Genomic DNA, 23,565 nt, shown 5'->3' with positions numbered 1-23,565 from the left:
CACGGGTGACCATGCTGTCTGCCTTGCGCTGTTGGCAAGCGGCTGCACTCAGCCCTTGTGCGGCAAACTGAGGAGCTACTTGATTGAGAAGTAGCGGCTCCGGTCTCAGAAACTCCTATGCAGCCGGGAGAGCGGTGTGCCGTCCACACGCCCCTCCATATCGGCATCCAGTGACGCCTGTGGGCTGAGGATGACACGGCGGCCGGTCGGTACCGTTGGCCCTTCCAAGGCCTGTTCGGGCAGAGTTTAATCATCTAATGCTCTGTGCTGTAGGAGGATCCACACCATACCTAGCACGAAAGTCACGCTAAACGGTCATTACTGACCCACACTGTGCGAAACGGAGAACACAAAACGCTTTCTCTTGTGCCGACACCATTCTTACTATAAATGGAGTGGGCACAGATTGCTGCTACCTAGCGGGAGCCGTGTAAAACTCGAGTTTGCTCTTTCCAATAGTACGTTGTTCACGCACATATCTCCAGTAACAAAACAGTTACGATTTTTTTTTAATTGTATGATTTTATTGGATACACCGTGTTATGTACCAGCACGGCTCAACCGAATTGTACTGTACGCCTCCGGTAAGCACTGAGTAATGAATTGATCTGTTGTTGAGTTACAGGACGTTCTGTCCTGGGACTGCAGCTCGTGGTCTTGCAGTAGCATTCTCGCTTCCTGCGTACGGGGTCCCGCGTTCGATTCCCGGCGAGGTCAGGGATTTTCCCTGCCTCTGGATGACTGGGTGCTGTTGTGTTGACTTTATCATCATCATTCATCTGCATTACCACCTCCGCTACGATCTTCCCTAGTCGGCGATGCGGGGCTCCCGCATGGTTCCCTACGCTCCTAAGAGTATGGGACATCATCATCATCATCATCATCATCTGTCATCGAACAAAGTAAATACAACGGAGCCACCTTATGAACAGGTAAAGTAAACGAAACCTGCATCATGACTTCCCAGTAATCAGATTAGCCCTCCTTGCTTCATCCCAATGAAATAATGAATCTACACATAAGTAAACAGCACAGTATGTGAAAACTTGTACGCATGTTAGTAGAAATTCAGCTGGAAAACAGTAACGCTAGACAAAGCGGCAGGCAAATTTACTAGCATATCTTCTAAGCCTGGCTTCTTCGACCACAGATTTCCTACCTTAAACTGTTCAGTGGTGCCTCCTTCACACTACCGGCCATTAAAATTGCTACACCAAGAAGAAATGCACATGATAAACGAGTATTCATTGGACAAATATATTATACTAGAACTGACGTGTGATAACATTTTCACGCAATTTGGGCGCATAGATCCTGAGAAATCAGTACCCAGCACAACCACTTCTGGCCGTAATAACGGCCTTGATACGCCTGGGCATTGAGTCAAACAGAGCTCGGACGCCGTGTACAGGTACAGCTGCCCATGGAGCTTCAACACGATACCACAGCTCATCAAAACTACTCACTGGCGTATTGTGACGAGCCAGTCGCTGGGCCACCATTGACCACACGTTTTCAGTTGGTGGGAGATCTGGAGAATGTGGTGGGCAGGGCATCAGTCGAACATTTTCTGTATCCAGAAAGGCCCGGGTAGAATCTGCAAAATGCGGTCGCGCATTATCCTGCTGAAATGTACGGTTTTGCAGGGATCGAATGAAGGGTAGAGCCACGGGTCATAAGAGATCTGAAATGTAACGTCCAATGTTCAAAGTGCCGTCAATGCTAACTACAGGTGACCGAGACGTGTAACCAGTGACACCCCATACGATCACGCCGGGTGATACGCCAGTATGACGATGACGAATACAGGCATGCAATGCGTTCACCGCGATGTCGCCAAACACGGATGCGACCACCGTGATGCTGTAAACAAAACATGGATTCATCCGAAAAAATGAGGTTTAGCCATTCGTGCACCCAGGTTCGTCGTCGTCGGATACACCATCGCAGGCTCTCGTAAGAGATGGAGACGTTTGCAAGACAACAAACATCTGCAAAAACAATTCGAGGACGTTTGCAGCAGGACGGACTATCAGCTTGGAGACCACGGCTGCGGTTACCCTTGACGCTGCATCACGCCTGTGATGGTGTATTCGACGACGAACCTGGTTGCACGAAAGGCAAAACGTTATTTTTTCGGATGAATCCAGTTTCTGTTTACAGTGTGATGGTCGCATCCGTGTTTGGCGATATGGCGGTGTACCCACATTGGAAGCGTGTATTCGTCATCGCCGTACTGGTGTATCACCTGGCGTGATGGTATGGGGTGCCATCGGTTACACGTATCGGTCACCTCTTGTTCGCATTGACTGCACTTTTAACAGTGGACGTTACATTTCAGATGTGTTATGACCCGTGGCTCTACCCTTCATTCGATCCCTGCGAAACCCTACATTTCAGCAGGATAATGCACGACCGCATGTAGTGGGTCCCGCTCGTGGCATTTCTGGATATAGAAAATGTTTGACTTCTGCCCTGGCCAGCACGTTCTCCAGATCTCTCACCAACTGAAAACGTCTGGCCAATGGTGGCCGAGCAACTGGCTCGTCACAATACGCCAGTCACTACTCGTGATGAACTGTGGTATCGTGTTGAAGCTGCATGGGCCGCTGTACCTGTACACGCCATCCGAGCTCTGTTTGACTCAATGCCCAGGCGTATCAAGGCCGTTACTACGGCCAGAAGTGGTTGTTCTGGGTGCTGATTTCGCAGGATCTATGCACACAAATTCCGTGAAAATGTAACCACATGTCAATTCTAGTGCAATATGTTTGTCGAATGAACACTCGTTTATCATCTGCATTTCTCGTCGGTATAGCAATTTTAATGGCCAGTCTAGGGCACTGATGATCTCAGATGTTAGTCCCATCGTGCTGAGAGCCATTTGAACCATTTAAACCAACTCTCTGACCACTCTACGCAGCAGTGTTGCCGAGTCCCTTGTTAACGCTAGACCTGCCTTGTCCATGTCGGCGCCTGGACCAATGGGACACCCGCTCTCTTTTCATGCAGAGCGGTACCTGTTTCCACAAATGACGGATGCCATGCCCCAGTAGTTGGTGGCGACGTTGGGTTGCTTTCCGCATCGTGCTTTGCAAGTTTTGTTACACTTGGTTTTCTGGCGCCGTCTGTACGACACACACTGAGCTTTTTGCTATGGCGTCCACAACTTATCAGGTGTTTCTGCGTCCGAAATGCGTCGGCTGCAAATTAAAAAAAACACCATGCGTTATCGTATCACATGTTAATAATCATTTGTTAACATCCAGTATAGTTTTAAAGTTATTAAAGTCTCAAGTGGCTGGAATCCACCGATATCGGTGCCAAAGTGAGCACATAGTAAGACGGACATTGTGACAGCATACGTTGCATAGATCACTGCGTCCTCCATGTCTAAAACTTCCTCACACTCCCATTGGTGATATGTAATACACACATCAAAGAACTTTAGTATCACCTAGGTTCCGACAGATCCGTAACCTCTACAGAAAATTGGAATAGAGATCAACATAAACATCATTCCTGCCCTTTTTATTGCTCATTAAAACCACACATTGCATGTTTTACCAGCATACAGCGAGACCTTCAGAGGTGGTAGTCCACACTGTTGTACACACTGGTACCTCTAATACCCAGTAGCACGTCATCTTGCATTGATTCATACATGCCTATACAGGGTGTTACAAAAAGGTACGGCCAAAGTTTCAGGAAACATTCCTCACACACAAATAAAGAAAATATGTTATGTGCACATGTGTCCGGAAATGCTTATTTTCCATGTTAGAGCTCATTTTAGTTTCGTTCTTCCACCTACGCTCAATGGAGCACGTTATCACGATTTCATACGGGATACTCTACCTGTGCTGGTAGAACATGTGCCTTTACAAGTACGACACAACATGTGGTTCATGCACGATGGAGCTCCTGCACATTTCAGTCCAAGTGTTCGTACGCTTCTCAACAACAGATTCGGTGATCGACGGATTGGTAGAGGCGGACCAATTCCGTGGCTTCCACGGTCTCCTGACCTCAACCCTCTCGACTTTCATTTATGGGGGCATTTGAAAGCTCTTGTGTACGCAACCCCGGTACCAAATGTAGAGACTCTTCGTGCTCGTATTGTGGACGGCTGTGATACAATACGCCATTCTCCAGGGCTGCATCAGCGCATCAGGGATTCCGTGCGACGGAGGGTGGATGCACGTATCCTCGCTAATGGAGGACATTTTGAACATTTCCTGTAACAAAGTGTTTGAAGTCGCGCTGGTACGTTCTGTTGCTGTGTGTTTCCATTCCACGATTAATGTGATTTGAAGAGAAGTAATAAAATGAGCTCTAACGTGGAAAGTAAGCGTTTCCGGACACATGTCCACATAACATATTTTCTTTCTTTGTCTGTGAGGAATGTTTACTGAAAGTTTGGCCGTATCTTTTTGTAACACCCTGTATTCTTCGTGGCATGCTATCCACAAGTTCATCAAGAAACTGTTGGTCCAGATTATCCCACTCCTCAAAGGCGATTGGGCGTTGATCCATCACAGTAGTTGGTCGGTCATGTGATCCATAAAAAGCACTTTTTCAACCTCTCCGAGGAATGTTCGACTGGAGAACATGGCGGCCATTCTAATCGAGCGATGTCGTTATCCTGAAGGAAGTCATTCACAAGATGTGGACGATGCGGCCGCGGATTGTCGTCCATGAAGACGAATGCCTCGCCAATGTGCTCCCGATACTGTTGCACTATCAGTCGGAAGATGACATTCACGTATCGTACAGCCGTTACGGCGCCTTCCATGACCACCAGCGGCGTACGTCGGCCCCACACAATGCCACCCCTAAACATCAGGGAACCTCCACCTTGCTGCACTCGCTGGATACTGTGCCTAAGGCGTTCAGCCTGACCGGGTTGCCTCCAAACTCGTCTCCTACCATTGTCCTGTTTGAAGGCATATGCGACACTCGTCGGTGGAGAGAACGTGATGCCAATCCTGAGCGGTCCATTCGGCATGTTTTTGTGTCCATCTGTACCGCGCTGCATGGTGTCGTGGTTCCAAAGATGGACGTTGCCGTGGACGCCGGGAGTGAAGTTGCGCATCAAGCAGCCTATTGCCCGCAGTTTGAGTCGTAACACGACGTCCTGTGGCTGCACGAAAAGCATATTTAACATGGAGGCGTTGCTGTCGGGGTGCTTCCCAGGCATAATTCTTAGGTCACCCACTGCCGTAGCAGCCCTTGTGTGGCCTGAGTGAGGCATGTCATGGACAGTTCCTGTCTCTCTCTATCTCCTCCACGTCCGAACAACACCGCTTTGGTTCACAGAGACGCCTGGACTCTTCCCTTGTTGAAAGCCCTTTCTGGCACAAAGTAACAACGCGGACGTTATCGAACCGCCGTACTGACCGTCTAGGCACGGTTGAACTACAGACAACACGAGCCGTGTACCTCCTTCCTGGTGGAATCACCGGAACGGATCGGCTGTCGTACCCCCTCCCTCTAATAGGCGGTGCTCATGCATACTCGTTTACATCTTTGGACGGCTTTAGTGACATATCTGGACAGTCTTAGGGACTGTGTCTGTGATACAATATCCACAGTCAACGTCTGCCTTCGAAAGTTCTGGGAACAGGGCTGAAGCAAAACTTTTTGGATGTGTGTTTATGCTCTTAATGAGCGGCGTCAGACATTTTTGGTGGAGAACCAATACTGACGATGTAGATGGCACCTCGGGTCGTATTTGCACAGATCTGATCAATCCCTTTTTTTTTTGTCATCAGTCTTCTGACCGATTTGATGCAGCTCGCCACGAATAACTCTCTTGCGCCAACTTCTTCATCTCAGAGTAGCACTCAATTATTTGCTGGATGTATTCCAGTGTTCCTTCTCTACGTTTTTTACCCATCTATAACTCCCTCTAGTACCATGGAAGTCATTCCCTGATGTCTAACAAGTGTCCTATCAACCTGTACTTTCTCCTTGTCAGTGGTTACCACGTATTCCTTTCCTCTCCGATTCTACGCAGAACTTCTTATTCCTTACCTTATCAGTCCACCCAGTTTTTCAACATCCGTCTGTTCCGGTTTTCCCTTAGTCCATGTTTCGCTACCATACAACAGTGTGCAACAGACGTACATTATCAGAAATTTATTCCTCAAATTAAGGCCTATGTTTGATATTAGTAGACTTCTCTTGGCCAGGAATCCTTTTTGCGAGTGCTGGTCTGCTTTTGATGTCCTCCTTGCTCCGTCCGTCATTGGTTAGTTTGCTTATTCCCTAATTTCAACTACTTCGTGACCATCACCCCTGATAAGTTTCTCGCTGTTCTCCTTTCTGCTACTTCTCATTACTTTCCACTTCCTTCGATTTCCTCTCAGTCCGTAGTCTGTACTCATCAGACTGTTCATTCCATTCAGCAGATCATGTAATTCTTATTGACTTTATCAATATCATGAGCGAATCGTATCATTGATATCCTTTCTCCTCGAATTTTAATCTCACTCCTACATCTACATCTATGTGCTTACTCTGCTATTCACAATAAAGTGTAGGTTCAATGAACCACCTTCAACCTGTCTCTCTACCGTTTGTAGTATATTTTACTGCTCAGAAGAAAAAATTAATGTTTTTTCGCTGGTAATATTAAATTCGTTGTTACTGAACTAGTGTGGGTACTGCCTCTGTTTGTGTGTCTGTGAAGAACACTGTCCCTCTCGGCGTCGACGATCCCTACAGCGTACGTAATTTCGCACACGTAGACAATTTACTCTCGTGTGATTTCCTGTCAGAGAGCTCACAGTTCGTAGTACTTGACGGAAAGTCATCGTGCAAAACAGAAGTGATTTCTGGCGTTCCCCAAGGTAGTGTTATAGGCCCTTTGCTGTTCCTTATTTACATAAACGATTTGGGAGACAATATGGTTGTTTGCAGATGGCGCTGTCGTTTATCGGCTAATAAAGTCATCAGAAGATCAGAACAAACTGCAAAACGATTTAGAAAAGATATCTGAATGGTGCGAAAAGTGGCAGTTGACCCTGAATAACGAAAAGTGTGAGGTCATCCACATGAGTGCTAAAAGGAACTCGTTAAACTTCGGTTACACGATAAACCAGTCTAATCTAAAAGCCGTAAATTCAACTAAATACCTAGGTATTACAATTACGAACAACTTAAATTGGAAGGAACGAACATAAAATGCGTTTTATTGGCAGTACACTTAGAAAATGTAACAGACCTATTAAGGAGACTGCCTACACTACACTTGTCCGTCTTCTTTTAGAATACTGCTGCGCGGTGTGGGATCCATACCAGATGGGATTGACTGAGTATATGGAAAAAGTTGTATTATCGCGAAAAATGGGAGAGAGTGTCACAGAAATGATACAGGATTAGGGCTGGGAATCATTAAAAGAAAGGCGTTTTTCGTTGCGACGGAATCTTCTCACGAAATTCCAATCACCAGCTTTCTCCTCCGAATGCGAAAATATTTTGTTCACACCGACCTACATAGCAAAGAACGATCGCCACGATAAAATAAGGGAAATAAGAGCTCGTTCGGAAATATATAGGTGTTCATTCTTTCCGCGCACTATAGGAGATTGGAATAATAGATAATAATAGATGAACCCTCTGCCAGGCACTTAAATGTGATTTGCAGAGTATCCATGTAGATGTACACTCCTGGAAATTGAAATCAGAACACCGTGAATTCATTGTCCCAGGAAGGGGAAACTTTATTGACACATTCCGGGGGTCAGATACATCACATGATCACACTGACAGAACCACAGGCACATAGACACAGGCAACAGAGCTTGCACAATGTCGGCACTAGTACGGTGTATATCCACCTTTCGCAGCAATGCAGGCTGCTATTCTCCCATGGAGACGATCGTAGAGATGCTGGATGTAGTCCTGTGGAACGGCTTGCCATGCCATTTCCACCTGGCGCCTCAGTTGGACCAGCGTTCGTGCTGGACGTGCAGACCGCGTGAGACGACGCTTCATCCAGTCCCACACATGCTCAATGGGGGACAGATCCGGAGATCTTGCTGGCCAGGGTAGTTGATTTACACCTTCTAGAGCACGTTGGGTGGCACGGGATACATGCGGACGTGCATTATCCTGTTGGAACAGCAAGTTCCCTTGCCGGTCTAGGAATGGTAGAACGATGGGTTTGATGACGGTTTGGATGTACCGTGCACTATTCAGTGTCCCCTCGACGATCACCAGAGGTGTACGGCCAGTGTAGGAGATCGCTCCCCACACCACGATGCCGGGTGTTGGCCCTGTGTGCCTCGGTCGTATGCAGTCCTGATTGTGGCGCTCACCTGCACGGCGCCAAACACGCATACGACCATCATTGGCACCAAGGCAGAAGCGACTCTCATCGCTGAAGACGACACGTCTCCATTCGTCCCTCCATTCACGCCTGTCGCGACACCACTGGAGGCGGGCTGCACGATGTTGGGGCGTGAGCAGAAGACGGCCTAACGGTGTGCGGGACCGTAGCCCAGCTTCATGGAACGGTTGCGAATGGTCCTCGCCGATACCCCAGGAGCAACAGTGTCCCTTATTTGCTGGGAAGTGGCGGTGCGGTCCCGTACGGCACTGCGTAGGATCCTACGGTCTTGGCGTGCATCCGTGCGTCGCTGCGGTCCGGTCCCAGGTCGACGGGCACGTGCACCTTCCGCCGACCACTGGCGACAACATCGATGTACTGTGGAGACCTCACGCCCCACGTGTTGAGCAATTTGGCGGTACGTCCACCCGGCCTCCCGCATGCCCACTATACGCCCTCGCTCAAAGTCCGTCAACTGCACATACGGTTCACGTCCACGCTGTCGCGGCATGCTACCAGTGTTAAAGACTGCGATGGAGCTCCGTATGCCACGGCAAACTGGCTGACACTGACGGTGGCGGTGCACAAATGCTGCGCAGCTAGCGCCATTCGACGGCCAACACCGCGGTTCCTGGTGTGTCCGCTGTGCCGTGCGTGTGATCATTGCTTGTACAGCCCTCTCGCAGTGTCCGGAGCAAGTATGGTGGGTCTGACACACCGGTGTCAATGTGTTCTTTTTTCCATTTCCAGGAGTGTAGATGTAAGTGGTGGAGAAGCACCTGCCGACTCCGACGGTTGCTTGTAAAATTCTTAAAATGTAAGATAAAGAAAACTTCTATAGGATCTTCTAGAACTGGAACACAGCCATTCGCATTTGGCCATTCGATGGTTGTCTGCGAGTGAAATGAGCTCTTTTTATCAAAGAAAATTTCTCTATGCTTTGATCGTGTGTTAGAAGCAGATTCTGCTGCAAACATCGGCCACCAAATGTTCGAAGTCCTGTACAGTTCCTCAGAGAATCCTTTGATAAAAGTTAAATACGCGGAATTACCTTTAAAATGCAAGAGACTGTATTCTGGCCGTTACTAAACTCCACATTAATGTTACACACTGCTTGTGACTCACAAAAACACAAATGATAGAATATGGCGGCTAACAATGACCGTTTCATTGTGCACACTTCCTGCACGTCCTCTCGTTATCCTGTCTCGTAACAAATACGATTTTCTTACTTTTCTCCGCTCGTCATGGAGCAATGCGCAGTCAAGGAGTAAATACTTCATTCGCGCAGGCGAAACGCACCTCCTCGCGATATATATTCACTTTAGACCTACACGAAATGAGATGTCGATTGACCAATCATTTCTCTGGGGTAGCAAATGTCAGGAGATATCACATGCCCCACTCTCGTACGGCGCGCGGGAAAAGCATGCGCTAAAGCTTTTCTGCGCGACTACCCTGTGTATTAGTGTCTGCTAGGTGTCCCATCCACACTACTGGCCATTAAAATTGCTACTCCAAGAAGAAATCCAGATGATACACGGGTATTCATTTGACAAATATATTATACTAGAACTGACATGTGATTACATTTTCAGTCAATTTGGGTGCATAGATCCTGAGAAATCAGTACCCAGAACAACCCACCTGTGGCCATAATAAAGGCCTCGCTACGCCTGGGCATTGAGTCAAACAGAGCTCGGATGGCGTGTACAGGTACACCTGCCCATGCAGCTTCAACACGATACCACAGTTCATCAAGAGTAGTGACTGGCGTATTGTGACGAGCCAGTTGCTAGGCCACCATTGACCAGGCGTTTTCAATTGGTGAGAGATCTGGAGACTGTGCTGGCCAGGGCAGCAGTCGAACATTTTCTGCATCCAGAAAGGCCCGCACAGGGCCTGCAACATGCAGTCGTGCATTATCCTGCTGAAATATAGGGTTTCGCAGGGATCGAATGAAGGGTAGAGCCACGGATCGTAAAACATCTGAAATGTAACGTCCACTGTTCAGTGCGAACAAGAGGTGACCGAGACGTGTAACCAATGCCGCCCCATACCATCACGCCAGTATGGCGATGACGAATTCACGCTTCCAATGTGTGTTCACCGCGATATCACCAAACACAGATGCGACCATCATGACGCTGTAAACAGAACCTTGATTCATCCGAAAAAAAGACGTTTTGCCGCACCCAGGTTCGTCGTCCAGTACACCATCGCAGGCGCACCTGTCTGTCATGCAGTGTCAAGGGTAACCGGAGCCACGGTCTCTGAGTTGATAGTCCATGCTGCTGCAAACGTCGTCGAACTGTTCGTGCATATGCTTGTTGTCTTGCATCTGTTGGCTCAGGGATCGAGACGTGGCTGCACGATCCGTTACAGCCGTGCGGATAAGATGCCTGTCATCTCGACTGCTAGTGATACGAGGCCGTTGGGATCCAGCACGGCGTTCCGTATTACCCTCCTGAACCCACCGATTCCATATTCTGCTGACAGTCATTGGATCTCTACCGATGCGAGCAGCAATGTCGCGATACGATAAACCGCAATTGCGAAAGGCTACAATCTGACCTTTATCAAATTCGGAAACGTGATGGTACGCATTTCTCCACCTTACACGAGGCATCACAACAACGTTTCACCAGGCAACGACGGTCAACTGCTGTTTGTGTATGAGAAATCGGTTGGAAACTTCGCTCATGTCAGCACGTTGTAGGTGTCGCCACCGGCGCCAACCTTGAGTGAATGCTCTGAAAAGCTAATGATTTCCATATCACAGCAACTTCTTCCTGTCATCTTCGTGGTGTAGCAATTTTAATGGCCAGTAGTGTAACTATGATGCGTTTGGTTCACTGCCTTTTTAGCCATCGCCATTTGTTAAGTAGCGCTCCCCCACTACTTTTCCACATTGCGCCCAAGTTGTAACTTTCTGACGGAATGAGCATTTTTTTTTTTAACCGCTTACGTTCCCGCTTGGTTTTGCCGTCTGAGTAATCTTCCATTTTAGCAAACTACGCGCGGACTGCCGGCCGTGTATTACTTTTTATACGTCGTAGTTATATGGCGGAGGCCATTTAATGTTTACTTCTGGACCTTCGTTTCTGTGTGGTATATTCTATAGCCCTTCTCTTCACGTCTCTATTTTAGCTGTCCTCTTACGTTGGTAGGGAGTGACGTATTGTCGTTTCTTAAATCCTCTGTTTTCGTGTCTTATAGTTTTGACTTGGGCGCGTACGACCCCAGTTTTTTGCGCGCTAAAACCAAAGAAACAAATAACATGTCTTACAAACATATGTGCTTTGTATGTTAAACTTTGCAAAAAGAAGTGAACGTATTTTTGAAAAATGTTTTTTTTTTTTTAAAAGTTTATGACGTCACATAAGGCGGAGGTGCGGCGCTATTATCAATGTTTTGCCCCCTGTTCTGAAATATCGCAAATCCGAGTAATGTGTACACAAGGTTTATTCTTACCGTGGATGCATTATTCAGAGTCCGCCAGAAAAATGTATACACCCTTTGTCAGGCTCTGTCAAGATATCGATATTGTCCTTCGGTTTGAGTTACCAGTGCCAGCCGGTGTGGCCGAGCGGTTCTAGGCGCTTCAGTCTGGAATCGCGCGACCGTTACGGTCGCAGGTTCGAGTCCTGCCTCGGGCATGGCTGTGTGTGATGTCCTTAGGTTAGTTAGCTTTAAGTAGTTCTAAGTTCTAGGGGACTGATGACCGCAGATGTTAAGTCCCCCAGTGATCAGAGCCATTTATTTTTGAGTTACCAGTGTGTTATAGTATGGTCTTTGGCTCAGCAGATGTTAGTACTTACATCGCGGTATTGAGAAAACGGCTGGAGCACGCTTGACATTCGAGCAACGAAAATGTAGTGTGAAGTGGTTTTTCAAGTTTAATACTGCCGTTGAAGTGCAACATCGGTGGAGGCGGGAGTTTGAAACAGAACCGCCAACCCACCCAACAATTAAATGCAGCTTTGACAAGTTCGAATTGCATGGAACGATTTGTGATACCCACAAAGGAAGACAGTGTACAGCTACAAGTCCTGCTTCGTCGGCTCTCGTGTTGGAAACGTTTGTTAATTCTTCACAGAAGTCTGCTACGCAATGTGCACGTGAAGTGGGCGTTAACAGTAGAAGGGCACGAAGAATTTGGAAAGGTGAAAAGTGGAAAGTTTACATTCCACGATTACTGCACACGATTAATGGTGACGATCCTGATAGTGTAGATGCAGTTTTGTCGAATGGTATCAGCAAATGGTAACTGATGACTAACAATTTGTGACAAAGGCAGTATGGAGTGACAAGGCACAGTTTAAATTTAATAGAAGCTCGAATCGGCATAACAGTGTGTACTGGGCACCGGACAATCCGCATGTTTATGTGCATAAAGCGGTCAATGTACGAGGAGTTCATGTGTGGTGTGGACTATCATCTAGGATCCTAGTAGGACCCTTCTTCTTTGATGCTACTGTCACTAGAGAAGTGTACCCGGAAGTGTTACACCCACCAATTTTGCCAGGTACATATGTGCTTTATGATGCTGATAAAGGGGTCTTCTACCAACAGGGTGGGGCGCCACCTCGCCATACGAGCTTTCCTGGATGACAATTTTCTGGGCCATCGGACTGCACCAAGAGGGCCCATTGAGGTTCCCTCCACGGTCGCCAGATCTAACACCTACGGACTTTCACTTGTGCGGAACTGTGAAAGATAACATAAGGTCTATCGACGTAAGCCACGCATGCTGGAGAAACTTCGCCAGGAGATTACGGCGATATACGGACCGATCTCGACGGTAACATTCACTGACATAGTTACAGCGACCGCTCATCGTTCTGTTGTGGGTATAGCCACTAACGGTGAACACTTTGAGTAACCATGTGCAAAAGTGAAGGCTGTTCAACATGAGCGATCTATTATAAGCACTCCGTCTTCAGGCCACGAGTAGCCTACCGGGACCATCCGACCGCCGTGTCATCCCCAGTGGAGAAGGTGGATAGGAGGGGTATGGGATCAGCACACCGCTCTCCACGCCGTGATGATGGTATTCTTGACCGAAGCCGTCACTATACGGTCGAGTAGCTGCTCAGTTGGCATCACGAGGCTGAGTGCACCCCGAAAATGGCAACAGCGCATGGCGGCCTGGATGGTCACCCATCCAAGTGCCGGCCACGCCCAACAGCGCTTAACTTCGGTGATCTCACGGGAACCTGTGTATGTACTGCGGTAAGGCCGTTGCCGGTTTGATCTATTATTACATGTAAAATAAACATATAAGTAATCATTTTCATTCCTTACAGTGTGTATACATTTTTCTGGCGGAGTCTGTAAGGGTTTGTAATGAGAATTTGCGTACACCCAGTGTTATTCCGTGGTGTGTCTGAACACAGTCTTTGAAGGCACCGCATTTTTTTTTTTTTTTTTGAAGCAGTGTAGTTCTGTCTCCCAATGGCCATGCCGCAGTGGCAACACCGGTTCCCGTCAGATCACCGAAGTTAAGCACTGTCGGGCTGGGCTAGCAGTTGGATGGGTCACCATCTGGTCTGCCGAGCGCTGTTGGCAAACAGGGTACACTCAGCCCTTGTGAGGCGAAACTGAGGCGCTAGTAGATTGAGAAGTAGCGGCTCGGGTCTCGTAAAGTGACACACGGACGGGAGAGTTGTGTGCCGACCGTATGCCCACATACACATCCAGTGGTGCTTGTGGCATGTAAGCAAATATCTTACTGCTTTCATTAGGCATTTCTACTTCATGGCATTCTTATATTCTTTAATTTTCGCGAGTTGCTATGAGGGCCTATATAAACAAAACGAATTTCACTTATTTGTATATAACGTTGATTTTAGACAACAGAGTTAGTTGACTGCATCCGTGGCTTTACTACCGACGTGAGAGACTCAAGACCATTGTTTTCACACTGTTTGTTTTCTCTGTTGTTTCCCCTCAAATAAACGTATTAAAATAATTGAATCAGTTAATGAAAATTTGTCCTTATTGCCCTTAAATAACATCACGTGAAACGTACTTTTAGAAAAATTAATGAATTGCTGTGCTGGAAAACTTCTTACGTTATTTGCTTTTCAAACAGTTGAGCAGAACTGAACGTACTGAGTCATTACTCCGTTTACTTATTCTGATCATCACTAAACTGACACACAATATTTTTAGCGCAACGCAATCTGACTTTTAATAATCCCTACATAAGAATGGCCCTGAGTAACAATAACCTATACCTTTCACGAATCTCTTACCTCACAGAAATCTTCGTTACTCGAGCTACTGCAATACAGTGTGCGCCAATACTGCCAGCTGAATAAAAGATTCAAACTACTGAAGGCACTATCTACTGATAGGCATATATATATATATATAATCTGTCCATGATATCCAATATTAGAAAATTACTGTTTCTGATGGATACACGTCCAGATCGCCCGCTCTCAAAACTCCACCATTTCTCTCGCCACATCCACCACTGCTGGCGGCTCACCTCCAACTGCGCAACGCTACGCGCTGTTAACAGCCAACTGTCCAACACTACAATAGCGAATATTACAACAATGCCAACCACCCACAGACTGCACACAGCACAGCCAGGGATTTTCATACAGAGCGCTACGTGGCGTTACCAACATAAAAACCTAAACAGCCTACTTACACACGTTATTTTTTGTTTTGTATTGCTGGCGATGCTTTCAATTCTGTATAAATACTTTTATTTCTTTAATAACGAACATTCATATTATATTACTATCCAGAAAAACTTAAATTTCTTATCATTACTGAATCTCATGACATTGATGTAGCTTCCAGCTTGTGGAACTGGCCTCTGTTTAGGGGAGGGCCTTACACTATGGATAGGTGTGGAGGGGAGTGAATGGGCGGGACTTGTTCCGGGTGAAATCCTAGCGCTAACACATTAGCGCCGCGCGTTGCCAAATGGCAACGTTTGTAACACTTTTTTTAAAATCGTTGATTCCACGACATCAACTGGATTCTGTTCCGCAAGACTGTAAAGATCACTACAATGCATCAGTTTTAACGGTACATTTAAATTCTGCGATGTAAGCAGTGTTGGAAGTCGTTGTTAGCTGAATGACGAAGCAAAATGGAGTATAAGTTCGAGTAAGTATGTTTTACACAGAAATTTACGATATATAATTTGGTTTTTTAGTATGGTTGTGCTTTAAACACTCAAATGTATACTCTTTGAAGGTTACTGCTTGCTATGAAATAAATTACGTTCATTTAGGCCGTTTGAAGGCCGGTGTTGCCTTATGGCAAAGCTTGCACTTGTACTCAGTAAAAGGACGAATTTTCTCTTTTTTGTTTTACAAGAGGTTTCTAGCATGATGAGGTGCTGGAGATTCTTTATGATGACGATATTGAAGGTGATGTGTTTGTTGAGCCCCCAGATCCAAATAGAGAAGAACGATGGATTATTCTATGTGCAGTGGCTGGACCACTCAGTTGAAACAATGATCTCTTCTTCATGTGGTGCATAAGGAAGTTGGCCATGTAAAGACATTCTCGAAACTTAAAAAGCGAAATATAATGATTGCCAGACCAAAACTGGTAGCCAAAAACACTCCTGGAAATGGAAAAAAAACATATTGACACCGGTGTGTCAGACCCACCATACTTGCTCCGGACACTGCGAGAGGGCTGTACAAGCAATGATCACACGCACGGCACAGCGGACACACCAGGAACCGCGGTGTTGGCCGTCGAATGGCGCTAGCTGCGCAGCATTTGTGCACCGCCGCCGTCAGTGTCAGCCAGTTTGCCGTGGCATACGGAGCTCCATCACACTCTTTAACACTGGTAGCATGCCGCGACAGCGTGGACGTGAACCGTATGTGCAGTTGACGAACATTGAGCGAGGGCGTATAGTGGGCATGCGGGAGGCCGGGTGGACGTACCGCCGAATTGCTCAACACGTGGGGCGTGAGGTCTCCACAGTACATCGATGTTGTCGCCAGTGGTCGGCGGAAGGTGCACGTGCCCGTCGACCTGGGACCGGGCCGCAGCGACGCACGGATGCACGCCAAGACCGTAGGATCCTACGCAGTGCCGTACGGGACCGCACCGCCACTTCCCAGCAAATTAGGGACACTGTTGCTCCTGGGGAATCTGCGAGGACCATTCGCAACCGTCTCCATGAAGCTGGGCTACGGTCCCGCACACCGTTAGGCCGTCTTCCGCTCACGCCCCAACATCGTGCAGCCCGCCTCCAGTGGTGTCGCGACAGGCGTGAATGGAGGGACGAATGGAGACGTGTCGTCTTCAGCGATGAGAGTCGCTTCTGCCTTGGTGCCAATGATGGTCGTATGCGTGTTTGGCGCCGTGCAGGTGAGCGCCACAATCAGGACTGCATACGACCGAGGCACACAGGGCCAACACCCGGCATCATGGTGTGGGGAGCGATCTCCTACAATGGCCGTACACCTCTGGTGATCGTCGAGGGGACACTGAATAGTGCACGGTACATCCAAACCGTTATCGAACCCATCGTTCTACCATTCCTAGACCGGCAAGGGAACTTGCTGTTCCAACAGGACAATGCACGTCCGCATGTATCCCGTGCCATCCTACGTGCTCTAGAAGGTGTAAGTCAACTACCCTGGCCAGCAAGATCTCCGGATCTGTCCCCCATTGAGCATGTTTGGGACTGGATGAAGCGTCGTCTCACGCGTCTGCACGTCCAGCACGAACGCTGGTCCAACTGAGGCGCCAGGTGGAAATGGCATGGCAAGTCGTTCCACAGGACTACATCCAGCACCTCTACGATCGTCTCCATGGGAGAATAGCAGCTTGCATTGCTGCAAAAGGTGGATATACACTGTACTAGTGCCAACATTGTGCATGCTCTGTTGCCTGTTGCCTGTGTCTGTGAGCCTGTGGTTCTGTCAGTGTGTTCATGTGATGTATCTGACCGCAGAAATGTGTCAATAAAGTTTCCCCTTCCTGGGACAATGAATTCACGGTGTTCTTATTTCAATTTCCAGGAGTGTATAATACATATATGGGAGGTGATGATCAGATGGATCAGAGTCTAGCATACTGTCGCATTGTAATAAGAAGCAAGAAATGGTACTGGTGTCTCTTTATACGGATGTTAGATGTCGCCATACAAAACGGTTGCTTTTTGTATAATAAAGCAAGGAACCAAACAGCTCGATTTCAAGAGAGAAGTAGCAACAGTGTACTTGCAAAGACACCAAGCTTTACCAAAAGGAGCCAGGAGACCATCTGTATCAAGGGCATGTTCCGACAGCCGCATATCAGATTCAGTTACGTTTGATAAGACTGACCACCTCGTCCAGCACACAGAAGGAAAGAAGAAGAAAAGGTGTGCACACAGGGACTGTAAATCTATTGTGAGGACAATGTGTTCAAAGTGTAGTGTAGGATTGTGTATTGACTGTTTTATTCCATTTCACGTAAAATAATGCTGAGTTCAAGGTTTGATATTTGATTATTAATTGTACTGTGTTATAAAGTATCAATTGTATAATAGAGACTGAATAATAAATTTTGTACAAAACTTGTATATGTAATAAGAAATTTCAATAACCTACTTATTTTAGTTGAAGTTGTAATCGATATAAATCTAGGTAGTGAAAGCGCCTAGCGTTGCCATACGGCAACATCAAATATCTCGCTAATGGCGGTAAAGACTTTCGTAGAAACAACTCTGTTGTGCAATTTATACCTTTTACAGACATGTTGTTGTTGTGGTCTTCAGTCCTGAGACTGGTTGGATGCAGCTCTCCATGCTACTCTATCCTGTGCAAGCTTCTTCATCTCCCAGTACCTACTGCAACCTACGTCCTTCTGAATCGGCTTAGTGTATTCATCTCTTAGTCTCCCTCTGCGATTTTTACCCTCCACGCTGCCCTCCAATGCTAAGTTGGTGATCCCTTGATGCCTCAGAACATGTCCTACCAACTGATCCCTTCTTCTAGTCAACTTGTGCCACAATCTCCTCTTCTCCCGAATTCTATTCAATACCTCCTCATTAGTTATGTGATCCACCCATCTAATCTTCAGCATTCTTCTGAAGCACCAAATTTCGAAGGCTTCTATTCTCTTCTTGTCCAAAGTATTTATCGTCCATGTTTCACTTCCATACATGGCTGCACTGCATAGAAATACTTTCAGAAACGATTTCCTCACACTTAAATCAATACGCGATGTCAACAAATTATTGTTCTTCAGAAACGCTTTCCTTGCCATTGCCAGTCTACATTTTATATCCTCTCTGCTTCGACTTTGTCTCATTTCCTAATCTAATTCCCTCAGCATCGCCCGACTTAATTCGAATACATTCCATTATCCTCGTTTTGCTTTTGTTGATGTTCATTTTATATCCCCCTCTCAAGACACTGTCCATTCCGTTCAACTGCTCTTTCAAGTCCTTTGCTGTCTCTGACAGAATTACAATGTCATCGGCGAACCTCAAAGTTTTTATTTCTTCTCCATGGATTTTAATACCTACTCCAAATTTTTCTTTTGTTTCCTTTACTGCTTGCCCAATATACAGATTGAATAACATCGGGGAGAGGCTACAACCCTGTCTCACTCCTTTCCCAACCACTGCTTCCCTTTCATGTCCCTCGACTCTTATAACTGCCATCTGGTTTCTGTACAAATTCTAAATAGCCTTTCGCTCCCTATATTTTACCCCTGCCACCTTCAGATTTTGAAAGAGAGTATTCCAGTCAACATTGTCAAAAGCTTTCTCTAAGTCTTCTAATGCTAGAAACGTAGGTTTGCCTTTCCTTAATCTAGCTTCTAAGATAAGTCGGAGGGTCAGTATTGCCTCACCTTTATACGGAATCCATACTGTTCTTCCCCAAGGTCGGCTTCTTCCACTTTTTCCATTCGTCTGTAAAGAATTCGCGTTAGTATTTTGCATCCGTGGCTCATTAAACTGATTGTTCGGTTATTATAATAAGTCAGTTAGTTGATGAAAATTTGTCCTTATTGCCGTTAAATAACATCACGTTATTTTTTTGTTTTGTATTGCTGGCAATGCTTCTTTAATAATGCACATTCATATTATATTACTATCCAGAAAAACTTAAATTTCTTATCCTTACTGAATCTCATGACTGTGTAACATGTTGGACTGTGACATTAACAACTTTGATGTAGCTTCCACTCTGTGGAACTGCCGGCTGTTTAGGGGAGAGCCTTACACTATTGATAGGCGTGGAGGAGGGGTGAATGTGCGGGACTTGTTCCGGGTGAAATCCTAGCGCTAAGGGCACGTGGGTTGAGGGTGACACGGCGGCCGGTCGGTTCCGATGGGCCTTCCGAGGCCTGTTGGGGCAGAGTTTCAGTTTTTAGTAGTTGTGCCTGCCAGGAGGTGTGTAGCAGAGGTTGAGTGTTTGCGGTTCCAGATTCGGAGGCGGGCAGCGGCGACTCTGGCGGCCCGGGCGCAGCGGCCGGCGCCGCCCTGGTGCTGGGGGTGCAGGCGCTCTGCCTGCTGCTCTGCAAGTGCGCGTCTCGTCGCCACGGTAAGGGCCACGCTCGCGCACGCCGCACCTGCCAAAATACTACGTACTCGTCCATTCTAGAAGCCGAAAGCACTACCAATCTTACCCGCCTTACCCACCTTATCCATCACCATATAGTGGATTTTATCAACGATTTATGGAATGATAACGTCCACAGGGCATCCAGAACGGTCAGCACGACTTGTGCCCATATGCCCGCTCCAAAAATTTTGAAACGTAGCGCCGTATAACGATCCTGCCTTGGAGGCGGTTCTACATCTACATCCATACTCCGCAACCCACCTGACGGTGTGTGGCGGAGGGTACCCTGAGTACCTCTAATCGGTTCTCCCTTCTATTCCAGTCTCGTATTGTCCGCGGAAAGGAGGATTGTCGGTATGCTTCTGCGTCGGCTGTAATCTCTCTGATTTTATCCTCACGTTCTCTTCGCGAGATATACGCAGGAGAGAGCAATATACTGCTAGACTCCTCGCTGAAGGTATGTTCTCGAAACTTTAACAAAAGCCCGTACCGAGCTACTGAGCGTCTCTCCTGCAGAGTCTTCCACTGGAGTTTATCTATCATTTCCGTAACGCTTTCGCGATTACTAAATGATCCTGTAACGAAGCACGCTGCTCTCCGTCGGATCTCCTCTCTCTCTTCTGTCAACCCTATCTGGTACGGATCCCACACTGCTGAGCAGTATTCAAGCAGTGGGCGAACAAGCGTACTGTAACCTACTTCCTTACGATTCTTCCAATAAATCTCAGTCTGGCATCTGCTTTACCGACGATCAACTTTATGTCATCATTCCATTTTAAACCACTCCTAATGCGTACTCCCAGATAATTTATGGAATTAACTGCTTCCAGTTGCTGACCTGCTGTATTGTAGCTAAATGATAAGGGATATATCTTTCTATGTATTCGCAGCACCTTGCACTTGTCTACATTGAGATTCAGTTGCCATTCCCTGAACCATGCGTCAATTTACTGCAGATCCTCCTGCATTTCAGTAGAATTTTCCATTGTTACAACCTCTCGATACACCACAGCATCATATGCAAAAAGCCTCAGTGAACTTCCCATGTCATCTATTTATGTATATTGTGAATAGCAACGGTCCTACGACACTCCCCTGCGGCACACCTGAAATCACTCTTACTTCGGAAGACTTCTCTCCATTGAGAATGACATGTTGCGTTCTGTTACGTTCAATCCAATCACACAATTGGTCTGATAGTCCATATGCTATTACTTTGTTCATTAAACGTCTGTGAGGAACTGTATCGAACCCCTTGCGGAAGTCAAGAAACACGGCACCTACCTGGGAACCCGTGACTATGGCCCTCTGAGTCTCGTGGACGAATAGCTGGGATTCTCACGACCGTCTTTTTTGAAATCCACGCTGATTCCTACCGAGTAGATTTCTAGTCTGCAGAAAAGTCATTATACTCGAACATAATACGTGTTCCAAAATTCTACAACTGATCGACGTTAGAGATATAGGTCTATAGCTCTGCACATCTGTTCGACGTCCCTTCTTGAAAACGGGGATGACCTGTGCCCTTTTCCAATCCTTTGGAACGCTACGCTCTTGTAGAGACCTACGGTACACCGCTGCAGCAAGGGGGGCGAGTACCTTCGCGTAGTCTGTGTAATCGAACTGGTATCCCATCAGGTCCAGCGGCCTTTCCTCTTTTGAGCGATTTTAATTGTTTCTCTATCCCTCTGTCGTCTATTTCGATATCTACCATTTTGTCATCTGTGCGACAATCTAGAGAAGGAACTACAGTGCAGTCTTCCTCTGTGAAACAGCTTTGGAAATAGACATTTAGTATTTCGGCCTTTGTCATCCTCTGTTTCAGTAACCATTTTGGTCAGAGTGTGTCTGGACATTTTGTTTTGATCCACCTACCGCTTTGACATAAGGCCAATTTCTTAGGATTTTGTGCCGAATTGTTAAGTGGGAAAAGTGTCTCACAAGGAGACGGCACGAGCGTGGGGTCGGGGATTTGTCCGAAATTTTGTGTGGTGAAAGAGGACCCCTAACACGTCACGTGGTCTAAATATTAGGACGCACTACCCGGAAAATCCCGGGAAAAATCGATCCAAACTTTGTTAGGTGCCTTATGAGTATAAAATGTTAGTTTATTGCCGAGGCGCCGTCTGGCCACAGGCATTGTACGTCTGTAAAACACTGAAACTGTGGAAGCGTTCAGTCGACAGTGTTGCCGCATTTCTGTTAAATGAAATAGCGCCCGCCAGCCAGGACGCCCCAATTGACGTTCGCCACATCCCACATGAACTTTACCACCTAAAACATTTCTTTGTAGAATATAGCTACATTACACTGAGAACACCTGAGAAAGATGTCATCAAAGTCAAGAAAATATACCAAAACTTAATGAACTTTCAGACTTAGAACATCATAGAACAAAAATACGGTCACTCTTGATATATCTGGAGGAACATACACCACCCGTACTTACCGACAAAAGTGCGGTCATTGTGGTACTATTTTGTGAATAGGAAATTTCCAACGAACTCCAGACTACATTCCACTCACCTGGCTGATTCCCCTTTGTGTACCACTTGCAACCTGATTGATACAGATGAACATAAATTTGTCTGTGGAATTGCGAATAATATATGTTTGTCAATCAGGAAAAAATTAGCAACTATGCAGAGAAAACCGCCGTAATTGATATCGCCAGCGTGCCTTTTATACCCGGAAGAAGAACTATATCCCACTTGGAAGAAAAATGCCGTCAACTGGTTGAAGGGACACGCGGTATTTTACTTGCTGTCCAGTAAAGAAAGGAGCGAAGGAGATTTTTGGACGTACATTTCCGACCAGCATCCAAAGCCACATTACTCATGAATGATTACTATGATACATACGCCAACTTCCTCAGAAGAACAGTCATGTGAACTCCATTTTCGATTATGCGATTCAGAACATGAAGAAACGAGAGACAATTTGATCTTTGAAAAACAAATACGATCAAGTGACGAACATTACTATCTGGTTTAGACTTGGTTTTTTTTCCAAAATGCCGAGGAACCTGTAATTAATTTTAGTTTGTTTTATTACTTTTAAATGTCAGTTGAAAATTATGTACTACTGTGGAATGTTATGACTAATAAATTGGAAAAAAAGATGTTTAGGGCTCGGACTCTTACGCCAGAGGTCTCGGGTTCTATTCCTCCTCTGGCACCTTTCTCCTTCTGTTTCATTTTCTTTTGTTATTCCCCCAATTATTCAGAAATTTTCCCAAACCTACGTTCTTTAACAAATTAGTTACATAATTGAATAAAAATTATTTTCTTTTTGTCCAACAACACAATTCATGACGGTGGGTTTTCCATTTTTCATTGTACAGTATATAAGGAGAATTGGGTTTTTAATCAGAATAACAAATTCGAATGGGGCACATTCAATTTTTATACATATAATAATTATAAACAAGAACTGCAGTAAAAACAATCAAAGCAATAATTTTTGCGCCATCTTGCGCAACATATAAAAGCGGATTTTTTACAATCACAGGGCGTTTGCAATAAGTCTGTACAAAAATATTCCCCATTAACATTTACGAAAATGTTTCAAGTTTCTGATAATTTTGAGGCAAACCAGGCATATTGGTTCATGTCTCGGAACATTGGTGACGATAACTGATGGTGAATTATAGAATCAATTTTTATACAGCCTTCC

The 23,565-nt window shown here is 46.2% G+C and overlaps 1 protein-coding gene and 2 pseudogenes across 2 annotated transcripts in view; 2 read left to right on the top strand and 1 right to left on the bottom strand.

The window, feature by feature from the left end:
- The window catches only part of LOC126295143 (speckle-type POZ protein-like), a 149,809-nt gene that overhangs the window by 99,274 nt on the left and 26,970 nt on the right, over nt 1–23,565 (top strand). For both annotated transcript variants that reach the window (XM_049987430.1, XM_049987429.1), the window contains one exon: nt 19,753–19,869. In XM_049987430.1, coding sequence (XP_049843387.1) covers nt 19,753–19,869 — 117 coding nt within the window. The remainder of the gene's footprint in view (nt 1–19,752; nt 19,870–23,565) is intronic.
- Nucleotides 13,467–13,584, bottom strand: LOC126295513 (5S ribosomal RNA; annotated as a pseudogene).
- Nucleotides 13,789–13,906, top strand: LOC126295579 (5S ribosomal RNA; annotated as a pseudogene).

The sequence above is a fragment of the Schistocerca gregaria genome, chromosome 11, assembly GCF_023897955.1.
Source record: "Schistocerca gregaria isolate iqSchGreg1 chromosome 11, iqSchGreg1.2, whole genome shotgun sequence".
NCBI classification, from domain to species: domain Eukaryota; kingdom Metazoa; phylum Arthropoda; class Insecta; order Orthoptera; family Acrididae; genus Schistocerca; species Schistocerca gregaria.
This window is presented reverse-complemented; position numbering and strand designations above follow the sequence as displayed.